Raw genomic sequence first — 12,517 nt, 5'->3', positions numbered from 1 at the left:
GTGTGAGCAAAGGTCCCAATATAGGCTTAACCTTCTGAACCAGAGGCAAGAGTGCAACCAACTGAATCATGCTGATGCAATGAAGAATTGTTTAACCTTGCGTTAGTGCACACAGCCTCTGTGGTTTAGTGTGTGAGGCATGGGGTGAGGGAGGGGTGGGGGTGCGGGCACACACACAATTTAGCTCAGTTTCCTGCATAGAATTTCCTGTAACCAGCATTGATGGAACCAACACAAACTCCGAAAAAGAAAACATGAAGATGTCCACCAAACCAAAATAAAATGTTGTCTCCTTTTTGGAAGGTTATTGGTGCTCGTCGACAAAGGTCGAGTCAGGATAAGCGGTTAGAAAGGGATTGCCATTGGAGAAGGGAAGGAACATACCTGTGCATTGATAACATTATTTATGTTCCTGGAAGTGCTAAGCTTTGAGCGAGGTAAAGTTTCAGGTTCTGTTGGCTGTTGTTTCTGCTGTGCTACTTTGGCTTTCCTCTTCCTGTGAAAGGTAAACAACACTTTTTTTCATGGAGACGCCTTACACGTGTGATCAGAATCTGAGCTGCAGGTTTCCTGGATTAAGTTTGAGATCCACCCACAATAAGTACTTGCACAAAGTTTCCACACTGTTTTGATCTAATATGGATTTGATACGTAGTAGAGCTCCCTTGACACTGACCATCCACACTCCCAGGTCAGTGATAGCACCGGTTAGAGACAGAGTAAAGTTCCCTCTATACTGTCCGTCCACACTCCCAGGTCAGTGACAGCAGATTATGTACAGAGTGAAGATCCCTCTACACTATCCCTAGCATTCTCAGACCAGCTATAGCACAGATTACAGAATAAACCTTTCTCTACACTGGTCTGGTCCAAAGTTATCTTTGAGTGTTTGTTAAGTGAATGCTCCAGAATAAAACAAAGCCCAAGAATAGGCCATAAGCTTGAATTCTTATGCAGAACTAAAATCAATGACTGATACTGGTGTAGGGATGCCCTTGTGTAAATGTTGTCCTCTGGCAGCTTATCCAAGTGGTTGTACATTGTATTCCTGTGAGAGCCTGGACTGTTTGACATTGATGGTGGTCTTGCTTGATCCTGTCTTCACAGGTAATATTTTCAGTGAGCGTTAGCAGATACCAATCATAGAAGGAGTCTTTCTCCTGCCCAGGGCTGGAATGCTAATCCCAATATTAGCAGCTTTTCTCTCATTGTTCCCAGAGCCTTGATTACCTAATTCAGCGCAGCTCGGGATTTGAACCCAGGACCTTGCTGGGTTGTATGCCTCAGAGATTTCCCGCTCCCCATAACTGTGAACCATGAGGTCTAAGCACCCAACTGCACTGTCATAGCGACAGACAGGTCACAGACACTGGATGGTGCCCAGCTGTCATGTGAAAAGAATTAAAACATTATCCTAAACTTGGAAATAAGTATTGCCAAAGAACACCAAATACCAAAGGCCTTCACATCCAGTGGATGTTCATCAGCAGCAAAATAAATCAACAGTGGAACACACACCAGGTTCCCATCTTCCCGTCATTCTCTCTAATAATAATTACAATCCTTACATTTTATATAGATATAGTGCCTTATCACATTGTTGAGACGTCTCAAAGACACTCAAAGCAGTGTCCCACAAAGAATCATGGATTAAGTGCCCAAATTATTATAATTTTAAGGGATTATTACCCAGGAGAGCGATCTACCAATTGACTAGCAATTGGGTTCCTACTTACTGCTAGGTAAGCAGAGACATGCGGAGTAAGGAAACTTGCCTAAGATTTCGCCCCACCCGGGAATCAAACCGCTCACCTCTCTCTCTGGATTTTCTTTGTTAGCGACGCTCCCTCCACTCTCTCCGGCTGCTGTCCTCGACCCTTCTCCCCCGTGCTGTCCTGGATCAGGCGAGTGCTCAGATGGGCGTAATCCCTGGCGATGGTCCAAAGGAGCCACCTCAGCCCCCGCAGCACCGTCCTGTCCAGCTTCTTCTCAGCGTAGTCCAGAGTCCCCGAACACGGCTCCTACACACAGAGAGGACAGATTGCCTGAGTTAGCGTTTACACAATCGCATTTGATAATAGCACCTTATCATGTCTTTGAGACGTCTCAAAGCGTTGGGCAGGTCATTGCAAGTCAAATGTTAACGGGAAGAAACGAGACGGTGAAAGCGTTTACAGAGGAAGCCTTCGCAACTTACAATGCGGCACATGGATTTGTTTTCATTGGCCAGTTTCCCCAGAGATATCTGCTCCACGATGTCCGACTCTGACAGGGCCTCAGCCTTGTCTTGTTTGTTCGCAAGCCTGAGCGACGAAGAGAAAAGAAGTTACTAGTCAGGCTGTGGAACATCGCTGCCAACTGACTACGTTTTCCTTCCTTGAGTAGCAAGCCCCATATCTGCACTGTTTGGGACCAGCCCTGTTGTATTCCGTACAATATCCATCCACACTCCCAGGTCAGAAACAGCACGGTTTAGCGACAGAGTAAAGTTCACAAAACATACCTCACCTGCAGCCTTGCTAAGGAAATTGTGGAAAAATAACTTTGTGCAGTTAATGGATATCTGCCTCTGGGTATCTGTGCATCAGACTCTAACTCTGGGTGTATGTGTGGACCTGTGTGTGTATTTCTGCCTCTTGCATGGATATCACACAAAATATTGCAGGTTAATGTAGAGTCAGAGGCACAGACAGTCTTTGTGCGGATACGCAGCATTGGACAATACTTTGAAAAGGCTCTGCAGATCCCAAACCCATCCTGTATTTCTGTAAATTCTCCTGTAGTGAGTGTTGCTCGTGTGTGGGCCCAGTGATTACAGCACTCCCACCTTGTCCTTACCAGGACCTGAAATTCTTCACGTTCATAGGCTCAATGTCCTTACAGGTTAAGGTTATGTGGAATTTGGAAACCAATTTGGGATCTGTGTTTCTGTAGTTATGCCAAATATTAGGCTGAATTTAAGAATCCTCCCAATTTTATGCCCATGACCTTAATAAGAACATCAGAAATCTTGCGGTCCTTGCGACAACAACAGCTACTTGCATTTATATAACGCCCCTCACACAGGGTAGCATCCCAGAGCACTTGCACCCCAATCAGCCACTACCAACTGGCTCGCTCCAGCCACACAACTAGATGTTTTTTAACAAGTCCGTCCGCCCTGCCCCGTACACTGGGCTGTTACCATGCTTACACCAGCACAGGCTTCCCCGAAATCTTGGGATGCTTCAGAACCTCTGAGAGGACATTCCCGGCTTCCGCTGTCCGTTTGACATCCGTAGAGTCAACGACAAAGACAACACCGTGCGTCTCCGCGTAAAAGTTCCTCCAGGAGGTTCGGAACTTCTCCCCTCCACCCAAGTCAAAGAGTGTCACCTCAAACCGGTCCAGCATAAGCTTACTCCTGGCAAATCCCAGAGTGGGAGTCGTGCAAAAGGGGGACTCTGATGGAGGCAAGAAGATGATTGTTTAGAAATGTATTCAGCTCCTTCATAGCTTGCTATTTTTATTTTAATGACGTTTAGTGTCAGTGATCAAGAATAGAAAACTCTTTCCATTTTTCTTACCTAATGTCATCATCAAACACTCGCTGGTCAGGTATAACATGAACCCAGAGCAGAGATTCCTGTACATCGTCCGTCCACACTCCCAGGTCAGTGACAACACGGGTTAGAGACAGAGTAAAGCTCCCTCTACACTGTCCATCCACATTCCCGGGTCAGCTACACCATGTGTTTACAGAGAGCAAAGTTCCCATTATTTCACTGTAATGAAATTGTGGGAAAATAACTTTTTTCGTTTATCTTGGAATTCCACATTCCCACCACTCACCAAAATACTGTTTCTAATGAGAATTGTAACAGTGAATATCTGTGATCCAGTCTGTAATAAGCAGGTTGACCTCTATCTGGCTCTGTGGCCAACCATTGCAGCAGCCCTAAACAGCTTGCTGATCGGATCAGTATTGGTTGGGATTTAATGGATTAAGGATGTTACGATGTGTGCTCTGCTTCCTCTTTGTGCATTGTTAAGACGGGTCTCCAAGGTGACCTGCTTGCAACGGGATGTTGGAATCAAGCCACCCTTCTGTGGCGGTCTCAGCAGTCTTGTTCCTGATCCAGGTGGGTCTGCAGTATTCCAGGGCACTGTTGATGACAGCACAGCCTGGACCATCGGCGGGACCGGGAAGGGCAAACCAGATACTGGGGGCAGGGAGCCATCCCACTCAGCTCCTGTTTATCCTGCAAGCCAAAGCCCTAACGGGTAGAGTGGTCCTGGCTGGGAAAGCTTGCCAGACAGAGCTCTCAATGTGGTTGTAGCTGGTTAGACTCCAGCAGTCACTCCAACAACACACTCTGCACCAAGATCATCGCTGGCGGGTTCACTCCCCGTACACTGGGCTGTTACCAATGGCCAACATCAGTTCACCACTGACATCACTTCCGACGTGTCCAAAGCAAGAAATGACATAGTTTTCAACCCGATGACCTGGAAGTCGGCCATTTTGTAATGCGCGGGAAGCTAAAATGGCCGAATGCCAAGTCATTAGATCTCTACCGACATCACTTCCGGTGCATGGAATGCACACAGGAAGTGATGTCGGCAGAGATCCAATGACCCAGAATAGCTTAATGCCTGGCTATCAACCATTTTAGTGCAAGAACCTCACTTGATTTAAGAAAAAAGTCAAAATTGCAGCATTCCTAAAGATATTCCTTTAATTAATTTAGGAATATTATTAAAATGTGGTTGGAAATCCCCCCCTCCCCTCTCCCCCGACCTCTCTGAATAGCCCCCAAAGAAGATGCTGGTTCCCTGCTTCTTGGATTCCAAAACCACTGCAATAAAAAGAGGGTTTGAGTGTAACTAAGTAACTTGCTGAGGGGATTCCAACCTGTTCACACAGTCTCGATTCTAATCTATTAATAATTTCGGACAGGAATAGATCAGCCTGTCTACCAATCCATCGGTTTCCCACTAGATCCCTTTGATGTCTCCGTCTCGAAACCAAATCAACCACAATCGTCTTAGGTGGCAGAAACTGGTTCATTTCCTATTTTTAAAACATTTGTAGCTTCTTGTTCCATATAGAACTGAACAACAACAACAAATTGCATTTGTACACCGCCTTTCACGTCAAGGGGCTGTCCCATAGTAATGGACAGTCAAGGATTTGCACCCGAGCTGGGGGTTGGGATCAGGAGGCGTGGAGGGCGGGGAGGGTAGGGGTAGGAGGGTGACTGAAGGCGCGGCCGAAGAGGATTCACACTGATACAGTTAAAAAATACAGGTGTCCTCCAGTTTCTATTCTCTTTTGTTCAAGCCACTATAACAATAAAAATAATAATCCTTGCATTTGATATTGCAGTTTAACACCAGGAGGATGTTCAAAGCGCTTCACAGCATTTACTGGAAAGTGTAGTGACTGTGTTTTGTAGGCAAATAGCAGTGTTTCACTTACCTTTCCTAATTCCTTTAAAGATTGTGGTTTTCCCTGCGTTGCCCAATCCTAGGATCAGCAGAGTAACGCTCCTGCAAGAGAGACAGAAAAAAAATGGACTCAGATCTGGGAGAAAGCCAGCCACGTACAAAGTTGTGGTCTGCAACTAAGGCGTTGGTGATCAGTTTAACATCAACCACACCTCTCAATTAAAGCTATAATAATCCTTACATTCAATATAACTTCATTCACGTCTGCAGGACGAGGCAAAGTGCTTCACAGGATGTACTATGACGAGTAGTGAGTCTATTTTGTAGTCGAATGCGGTAGCCAATGTCCCACAAACAGCCATGAACTCAAAAACAATTTTATCTGGGGGACTGTTGTCCAGGACACTGGGACTGGGATCTTTTTGAGTATCACAACAGGATCTTTTAAAATCCATCACAACAGGCAGATAGCACATCATCCACAGACGGATCCTCCGACATTGCAGCACATCCCCAGCGCTGTACTGGAGTGTCCGCCTGGACTGTGAGATCAAAGGCCTGACATGGGGGCTCGAGCCCCAAACCCCCTGACTGGGAGACAAGAGACTCCCACTTGAGCCAGGCTGACACGTAATTTATCCCAGTAATGGATTCCAATGAATGTGATTCACACGTCAATGAATACGGATATGTTCTGATTTCTCCCCGTTGTAATGGCGGAACAATTTCACTTTGAATAGGGCAGCTGAGCACCATCCATGGCAACCCCTGCCATTGCCTTCGCTGGGAGCTAATAAGTGTTAGCAATGCTGTTACAGCTATGGTCCTCTCCATCAGGTATGGCTGCCTGACATTGTTCGGATAAGAATTATTTATTCAGAATTATTTATCGATGATCAGTGAACAAGTTGAATCCAGGTTACATATTCAGCAAAGCTACACTGTCTAGCCAGCACTCCCAGATAAGCTGCAACACAAATTACATTTGCACAGCGTCTTTCACGTCGGGAGGACGTCCCAAGGTGCTGCACAGTTAGAGATTTGGACCCGAATTGGGGTTGGGATCGGGGAGAGTGGAGGGCAGGGAGAAGGGTGGCCGAAGGCTCGGTCGAAGAGGAGGGTTTTGAGATGTGCCTTGAAGGAGGCAAGGGAGGGAGCAAGGCCAAGAGAATGCGAGATGGAGTTCCATAGGGTGGGGCAGAAAGGCTGAAGGCCAGGCTGCTGATGGAGGAGTGGGCCGGGCGGGTGACGTAAAGCAGGTCACAGCCTGCATGGATTAGATAATATAATAATAATAATCCTTGACCATATCACGCCTTCGAGACGTCTCAAAGCGCTTCACCTCATATATTGTAAAGTGAATTGACGAAACAGAGAAACAAAATAAAGCTCCCTCTACACTGTCCATCCACACTCCCAGATTAGCTGCAGCACAGTTTAGATACAGAGTAAATCTTCCTCTACACTGTCTGTCCAGCACTCCCAAGTCCAGGGCTAATTTGCAGTGTGGATCTTTATACCAAAGTTTTCCACATATTCAAAACTAACAGGAAATTATTCTCTTCAGCAAAATCAATTGCATTCTGACTCATCTAAGCACAGACCTATCAATTCTTATAAGCTACTGTCTGTCTCTTAGGAACATAGGAATAGGAGAAGGCCATTCAGCCCCTTGAGCCTCCGCCATTCTATTAGATCAAGGCCCCACCATTAGCAGTTGGGCCTTCAGCCTCTCTGCCCCCATCCCACATTCCCTTTGCCTCGCGCCCTCCCTTACCTGTTTCAAGGCACATCTCATGACACTCCTCTTCGAATGCGCCACAGGCCACCCTCCTGTCCACCCTCCCTGATCCCCTCCCCACTTGCTCGGGTCCAAATCCCTGACTGTCCAGTGCCTTGGGACATCCTCCCGATCAGAAAGCCATTGTGTAAATGTAAGTTTATATTCTGTATCTCAACTCCAAATGCCCGTCTTTGCCCCATATCCCTTGATATCCTGACATAATAAACATCTATCCACCTCAGTCTTGAAATTTGAATGGATCTACTTAAAGGTGTGATATATGGCCAGACCCACCTGAGAGGCTCGTGAACCTTGCGAGCCCAGCTACAGCAGTTTGTGATGAGGCTGAACATGGCGGTGAGTGGGCAGGTGGTGCTGGAGGTGACAGAGAACTTCACACCTGGAACATCAGGGGACGTCACAAGGGAGAAGAGGAATTTGTATTTTTAGAGCATCTGTAACAACAACAACTTGCATTTACGAAAATAATAATGTAATCATAATATAACAATCCTTGCATTTGATATAGCACCTTGTTGAGAGGTCTCAAAGCGCTTCACATATTATACTGTAAAGTGGATTGACTGTGTATTTTGTGGGTGAAACGCAGCAGCCAATTGTGCCAATCGGTTTCCCACAAACAATCGTGGATTGAGTAACCAATTTTATTTATTTGGAGGGATTATTACCCCCGAAAAGTGATCCGACAATCGACTAACAACCGGGTTCCCACTTACTGTGAGGTAAACAGAGGCGTGTGGAGTAAGGAAACTTGCCTATGGTTTCGCGCTGCCGGGAATCAAACCCTGGTTCTCTCGCTTGTGAGGCGAGTGCTCTAACCACTACACTACAGGACAATTTATACGCATAATTTATATAGCGCTTTTCACAACAGTGGCATCTCAAAGTGCTTAAAGTTAAAGTTGAAACGATAAAATTAAAACATCTCAAAAGAACTTCACTGCTATTGAGTGTTGTTCCAGTTTTTGCTGTTGGCAAACATGGCGGTTACTTTGCACATATCAAGGTCCCACACACAGCGGTGAGGGGAATGAACAATTTATCTGCAGAGTTGTTGGCCAGGAAACTGGTAGCAGCTCCCTTCGCTGTGACACAAGTGTCAAGAGATATTTAAGGTCCACTCTACCCAGTAGGGGAATGCTTGTGACAGTAAATGAGCGCAGGCTCACAGATCCCTGTAAATATGGTGCCTTTAGCTCAGTGGTCAGAGCACTAGCTTCGCTAGTGGGTTTGATTCCCGGGGCGAAACATTGGGCAAGTTTCCTTACTCCACACGCCACTGTTCACCCAGCAGTAAGTAGGAACCCGGTTTTTAATCGATTGGCGGATCACTTTCCAGTGGGTAATAATCCCTTCAAAAATAAATAATAATAAATAAATAATAATAATTTGGTCACTTAATCCACGACTGTTTGTGGGACACTGCTGTGTGCAGTCGGGTGCTACATTTCGCCCGCAAAATTCACAGTTAATTCACTTTACAGTATATTCCGTGAAGCACTTGGAGACGTCTCAAAGATGTGATGAGGCGCTGTATCAAATGCAAGAATTGTTAATATAATTATTCATTTGAAAGCAGGCAGGTGACTTACCACACAGGTGAATCATCACTTACCATGGGGGCCTGTTTGCGTGGATCTCTAACACTGCTCAGGGTGGACATTGCAAGCTCGTCCTGTGTTGGGGTTGGGGACTTTACACCCACAACATCAGCAGTGTTCGTGCATGAGAGGCTGACAAGGTGATGTGCCCTCTCTTTAGCAAGCAATTCCTGTAATAGATGGGAAGATTGGTTACAATCATCCCTGCTTCTCCATTTGGCAACAGATACACCAGGGGGTGACCATCTCACTAACAACAACAGCATAAACAACTTGCATTTATATAGCGCCCTTCACGTGAGGTAGCGTTCAGCAATGCTTGATAGTGGCAGAGTCTGCCCCCGAGCCAGGGAGGTGACTGTAAACACAATCAAAAAGGAAGGTCTTTACGCGGGATCTGAAGGAGGGGGCAAGGCGGAGAGATTGAGGGAAAGAGTTTCGGGGAATAGTGGCTGAAGACACAGCCACCAATGGTGGAGCGGAGGAGACGAGGGACAAACAGGAGGCCGGAGCCGGCCAAGTGGAGGCAGTGGGTGGTGGAGTGGGGTGTAAGCAGGTCGGAGAGGTAGGGAGGTGCAAGGGCATGAAGGGATTTGAAAACAAGTGAGAGGATCTTAAATCGATCCGTTCGATAATTGTAGCCAGTGCAGCCTGGCAAGAGCTGGTGTGTCAAGGACCACATACTCTCTTCTCTTCACCAACTCCTTTTCAACCTCAACAACTACTGCCATTTCTCATTCTTTTTCTTTCTTAGTCACAACCAGCTCCATTCCTTCACTGACTCACTGGGTCTTTACTTCACTGACCCCAGGCCTCTCTCTGACTGTCTACCTCATTGGACGCCACTCATTCAAACATGGCAACAGAGAAGTTAAAGGAAGACATGAACTGCTTCAGTCTCTCTTCTCCATCACACTGGACTGCTAGATAAGAAAACTTCACCTTTAGAACATTAATAATAATAATCATCCTTGCACCTTATTATGTCATTGAGACATCTCAAAACGCTTCACAGAATATATTACAAGGTGGAGTGACTGTGTATTTTGTAGGAGAAACATTATCGAACCATAGAGATTCCAGTACTGGGGAAGCCATTCAGTCCTTCAAGCCTAAACTGGTGCTGATAGTCGACATCCCAATTCCCTGCTCTGGCGCAGCCCCTTTCCTACAATTTCTTTTTAACTTATATAAAATATTGTAAAAGGGTGAAATTTAAATTCCCAATTATTTGACATTGTTCCTCCACCTCACTCCTTCCCCTTTGGAACTCCATCCCACAGTCCCTTCACCTCACCACCTCTCTTGCCTCTTTCAAGACCCGTCACAAGAGCCTTCGGTCATACTCCTAGCCCTGCCCTCCACCCTCGTGATCCAAACCCCTAGCTCGGGAGCAAATGTGGTAACTATTATCTGCTGCTGTTAATGCACAATGGCATTTTAATATCTTTATTCCTTACACTGGAATGTGAAGTCTTATAGGGTATTGGTTAGCACACCTGCCCTGCAAGAGAGAGGACCCGGGTTCGATTCACGGACAGGGCGAAACCTGAGTCAAGTTTCCTTACTCCACCTACCTCTCCAACAGGTAAGTAGGAACCTAGCTGTTAGTCGATTGGTGGATTGCTTTCCGGGTTTTAATAACCCCTCTAATAACAATTGTGGTCACTCAAATCCACAAATATTTGCAAATCTGATCCCCATCGTTTCAATGAGTGCGATTAATGCCAACATAGTGAGGGAGAACAGGCAGGCGAGAGGGCAACATGCAGTAGCAATAAGAGTTTAATTGAGTTAAAGGACACAGAGTACTCACACAAAAAACAGTCCCAAAGTGACTGGGTGAATCGCTCTCTCCCCACACAACAGCCCAGATGTAACCACATTCAGAGTAAAGATGTTGAATGTTGGAGTACGGTGTTCAATTCAGTGGATGTAATAGTTCAGATCTCACAGATCTCAGTCGTTAAAGCTTATCTGTTGCAGAGAGTCACAGGCGATCCTCAGCCTGACAGCGACCCACACATCTACAGGAATACCATCCTGGCTCCATGACCCAACTGTGCAGCGCCTTGGGACATCCTCCTGACGTGAAAGGCGCTTTATAAATGGAATCTTGTTGTTGTTGTTGTTGTTGATGTGTTACTCGGGAGTTTGGGGATATTTCAGGTGGAATCTGATTCTCTCCAAACACTGCAATTCCTTACTCTCCGGATCGTTTTCTGCAGCCCTGCGTGCAATCTAATCTGGATTTGGATAATTCCTTGCTCTAACTCTGACCAGGTTAATCCTTTTAGGGGGAGAGGGAGAAGGGCAATGCACAGAAACAGCAGTGCAGTTTGGGAGCCGTAGTCTCTTTTGTCTCTGTGTGTCTCCTCCGAGTCCTTTGTGATTTGCCTGAGCAACTAGCCGCCATCAATTAAATTTTTACGTGAACTGATGTGTCAAGCATCACAGTGTAGAGGGAACTTTACTTTGTCTCTAACCCGTGCTGTCATTGTGTGGAGTGTGGACGGACAGTGTAGAAGGAGCTTTACTGAACTTTACTATGTCGTAACTGACTGGATAGTTGAGCCAGTGTAGAGGAAACTCTATCTTTGAAAAGGTACAATACAGTGTTTACTACACACATAGAAGAAACAATGGATAAAATGATAGCAAATTTATTGACTTCCAAATATAAAAATGAACAAAGCTACAATATCATCTTAAAAGCACAAACCTGGGAACATACTGTTCAAATATGTCAGTGTTTTACAAGCCAGAACAGCAGACCTCAAGTGCTTTATAAACACCAGAAGTGCTTTGGTTTCCTCTTCCACAGTGTTTATCTCTGGGCTGTGTAGAGTGCACTCTCCTCCTTCTGTACATATTTCTACTTGCCAATTGAGTTCGGATGAATTAGCAATGATTTTGTGGACAATATTAATAATCCTTGTGTTTGATATAGCGCCTTGCGATGTCTCAAGGCCCTCGACAGGTTATATTGTAAAGTGAATTGATTGTATATTTTGCAGGCGTAATGTGGCAGCCAATTGCACACAGCATCGTCCCACAAACAGTCGTGGATTGAGTGACCAAATCACCCTTCTCTGTACTAAAATGAGATTACACAAGGTATATTTAGACTGAGACGCCTGCAGGTCCAGAGTTATCACACGTGAGAGACACTGAGCCGATGAATAACTGGACGCGCCAGATCCAAATCAGTTTGCAATGCTTATAAATGTGATCTCATTGACATCTCTCTTTACAGTCAGACTGTACTAACGTCACTATTCAATTTAAACATGTATGGGACAAACCAGTTACTGAATACGGTGTGGATGATGTGTGACAGTCTACCACAACTTGTGCCATTGGATTGGGCAAAAGATCACTTCTCATCATCCACCTCAGCCATTGTCTGAGACACAGGTGTCCATCACCATCACCACAGTCTGTATAACCCCTGAGACAGTGCTCCAGGGCACCTCTTGTTAGCTCAGGGTATCCAGGGATATGGATCAAAGGCAGGTAATTTGAGTTGAGGTACAGATCAGCCATGATCTAATAGAATGGCGGAACAGGCTCGAGGGGCTGAATGGCCTCCTCCTGCTCCTATGTTTCCTATGCTTTCACAGCGCAGCCAACGCAGACCCTCACAGCCCCAGCAAAGGCACGAGTTGCATTTGAAACTAAC

The 12,517-nt window shown here is 45.8% G+C and overlaps 1 protein-coding gene across 1 annotated transcript; it reads right to left on the bottom strand.

Annotated features, from left to right (window-relative positions):
• Positions 1–1,808: 1,808 nt before the first annotated feature.
• On the bottom strand, positions 1,809–7,566 carry LOC103179257 (ADP-ribosylation factor-like protein 13B). The gene is made up of 5 exons (XM_007894452.2): positions 7,508–7,566; positions 5,462–5,532; positions 3,194–3,443; positions 2,198–2,303; positions 1,809–2,021 (listed from the first exon to the last, which is right to left on the bottom strand). The coding sequence occupies exons 1-5, from the start codon at positions 7,564–7,566 to the stop codon at positions 1,809–1,811; spliced, it is 699 nt and encodes a 232-aa protein (XP_007892643.2).
• Between the last annotated feature and the right edge of the window lie 4,951 nt (positions 7,567–12,517).

Source organism: Callorhinchus milii, unplaced genomic scaffold (assembly GCF_018977255.1).
Source record: "Callorhinchus milii isolate IMCB2004 unplaced genomic scaffold, IMCB_Cmil_1.0 Scaffold15, whole genome shotgun sequence".
NCBI classification, from domain to species: Eukaryota; Metazoa; Chordata; class Chondrichthyes; order Chimaeriformes; family Callorhinchidae; genus Callorhinchus; species Callorhinchus milii.
Note: the sequence above shows the minus strand (reverse complement) of the source record. Positions and strands in the feature narration are given on the sequence as shown.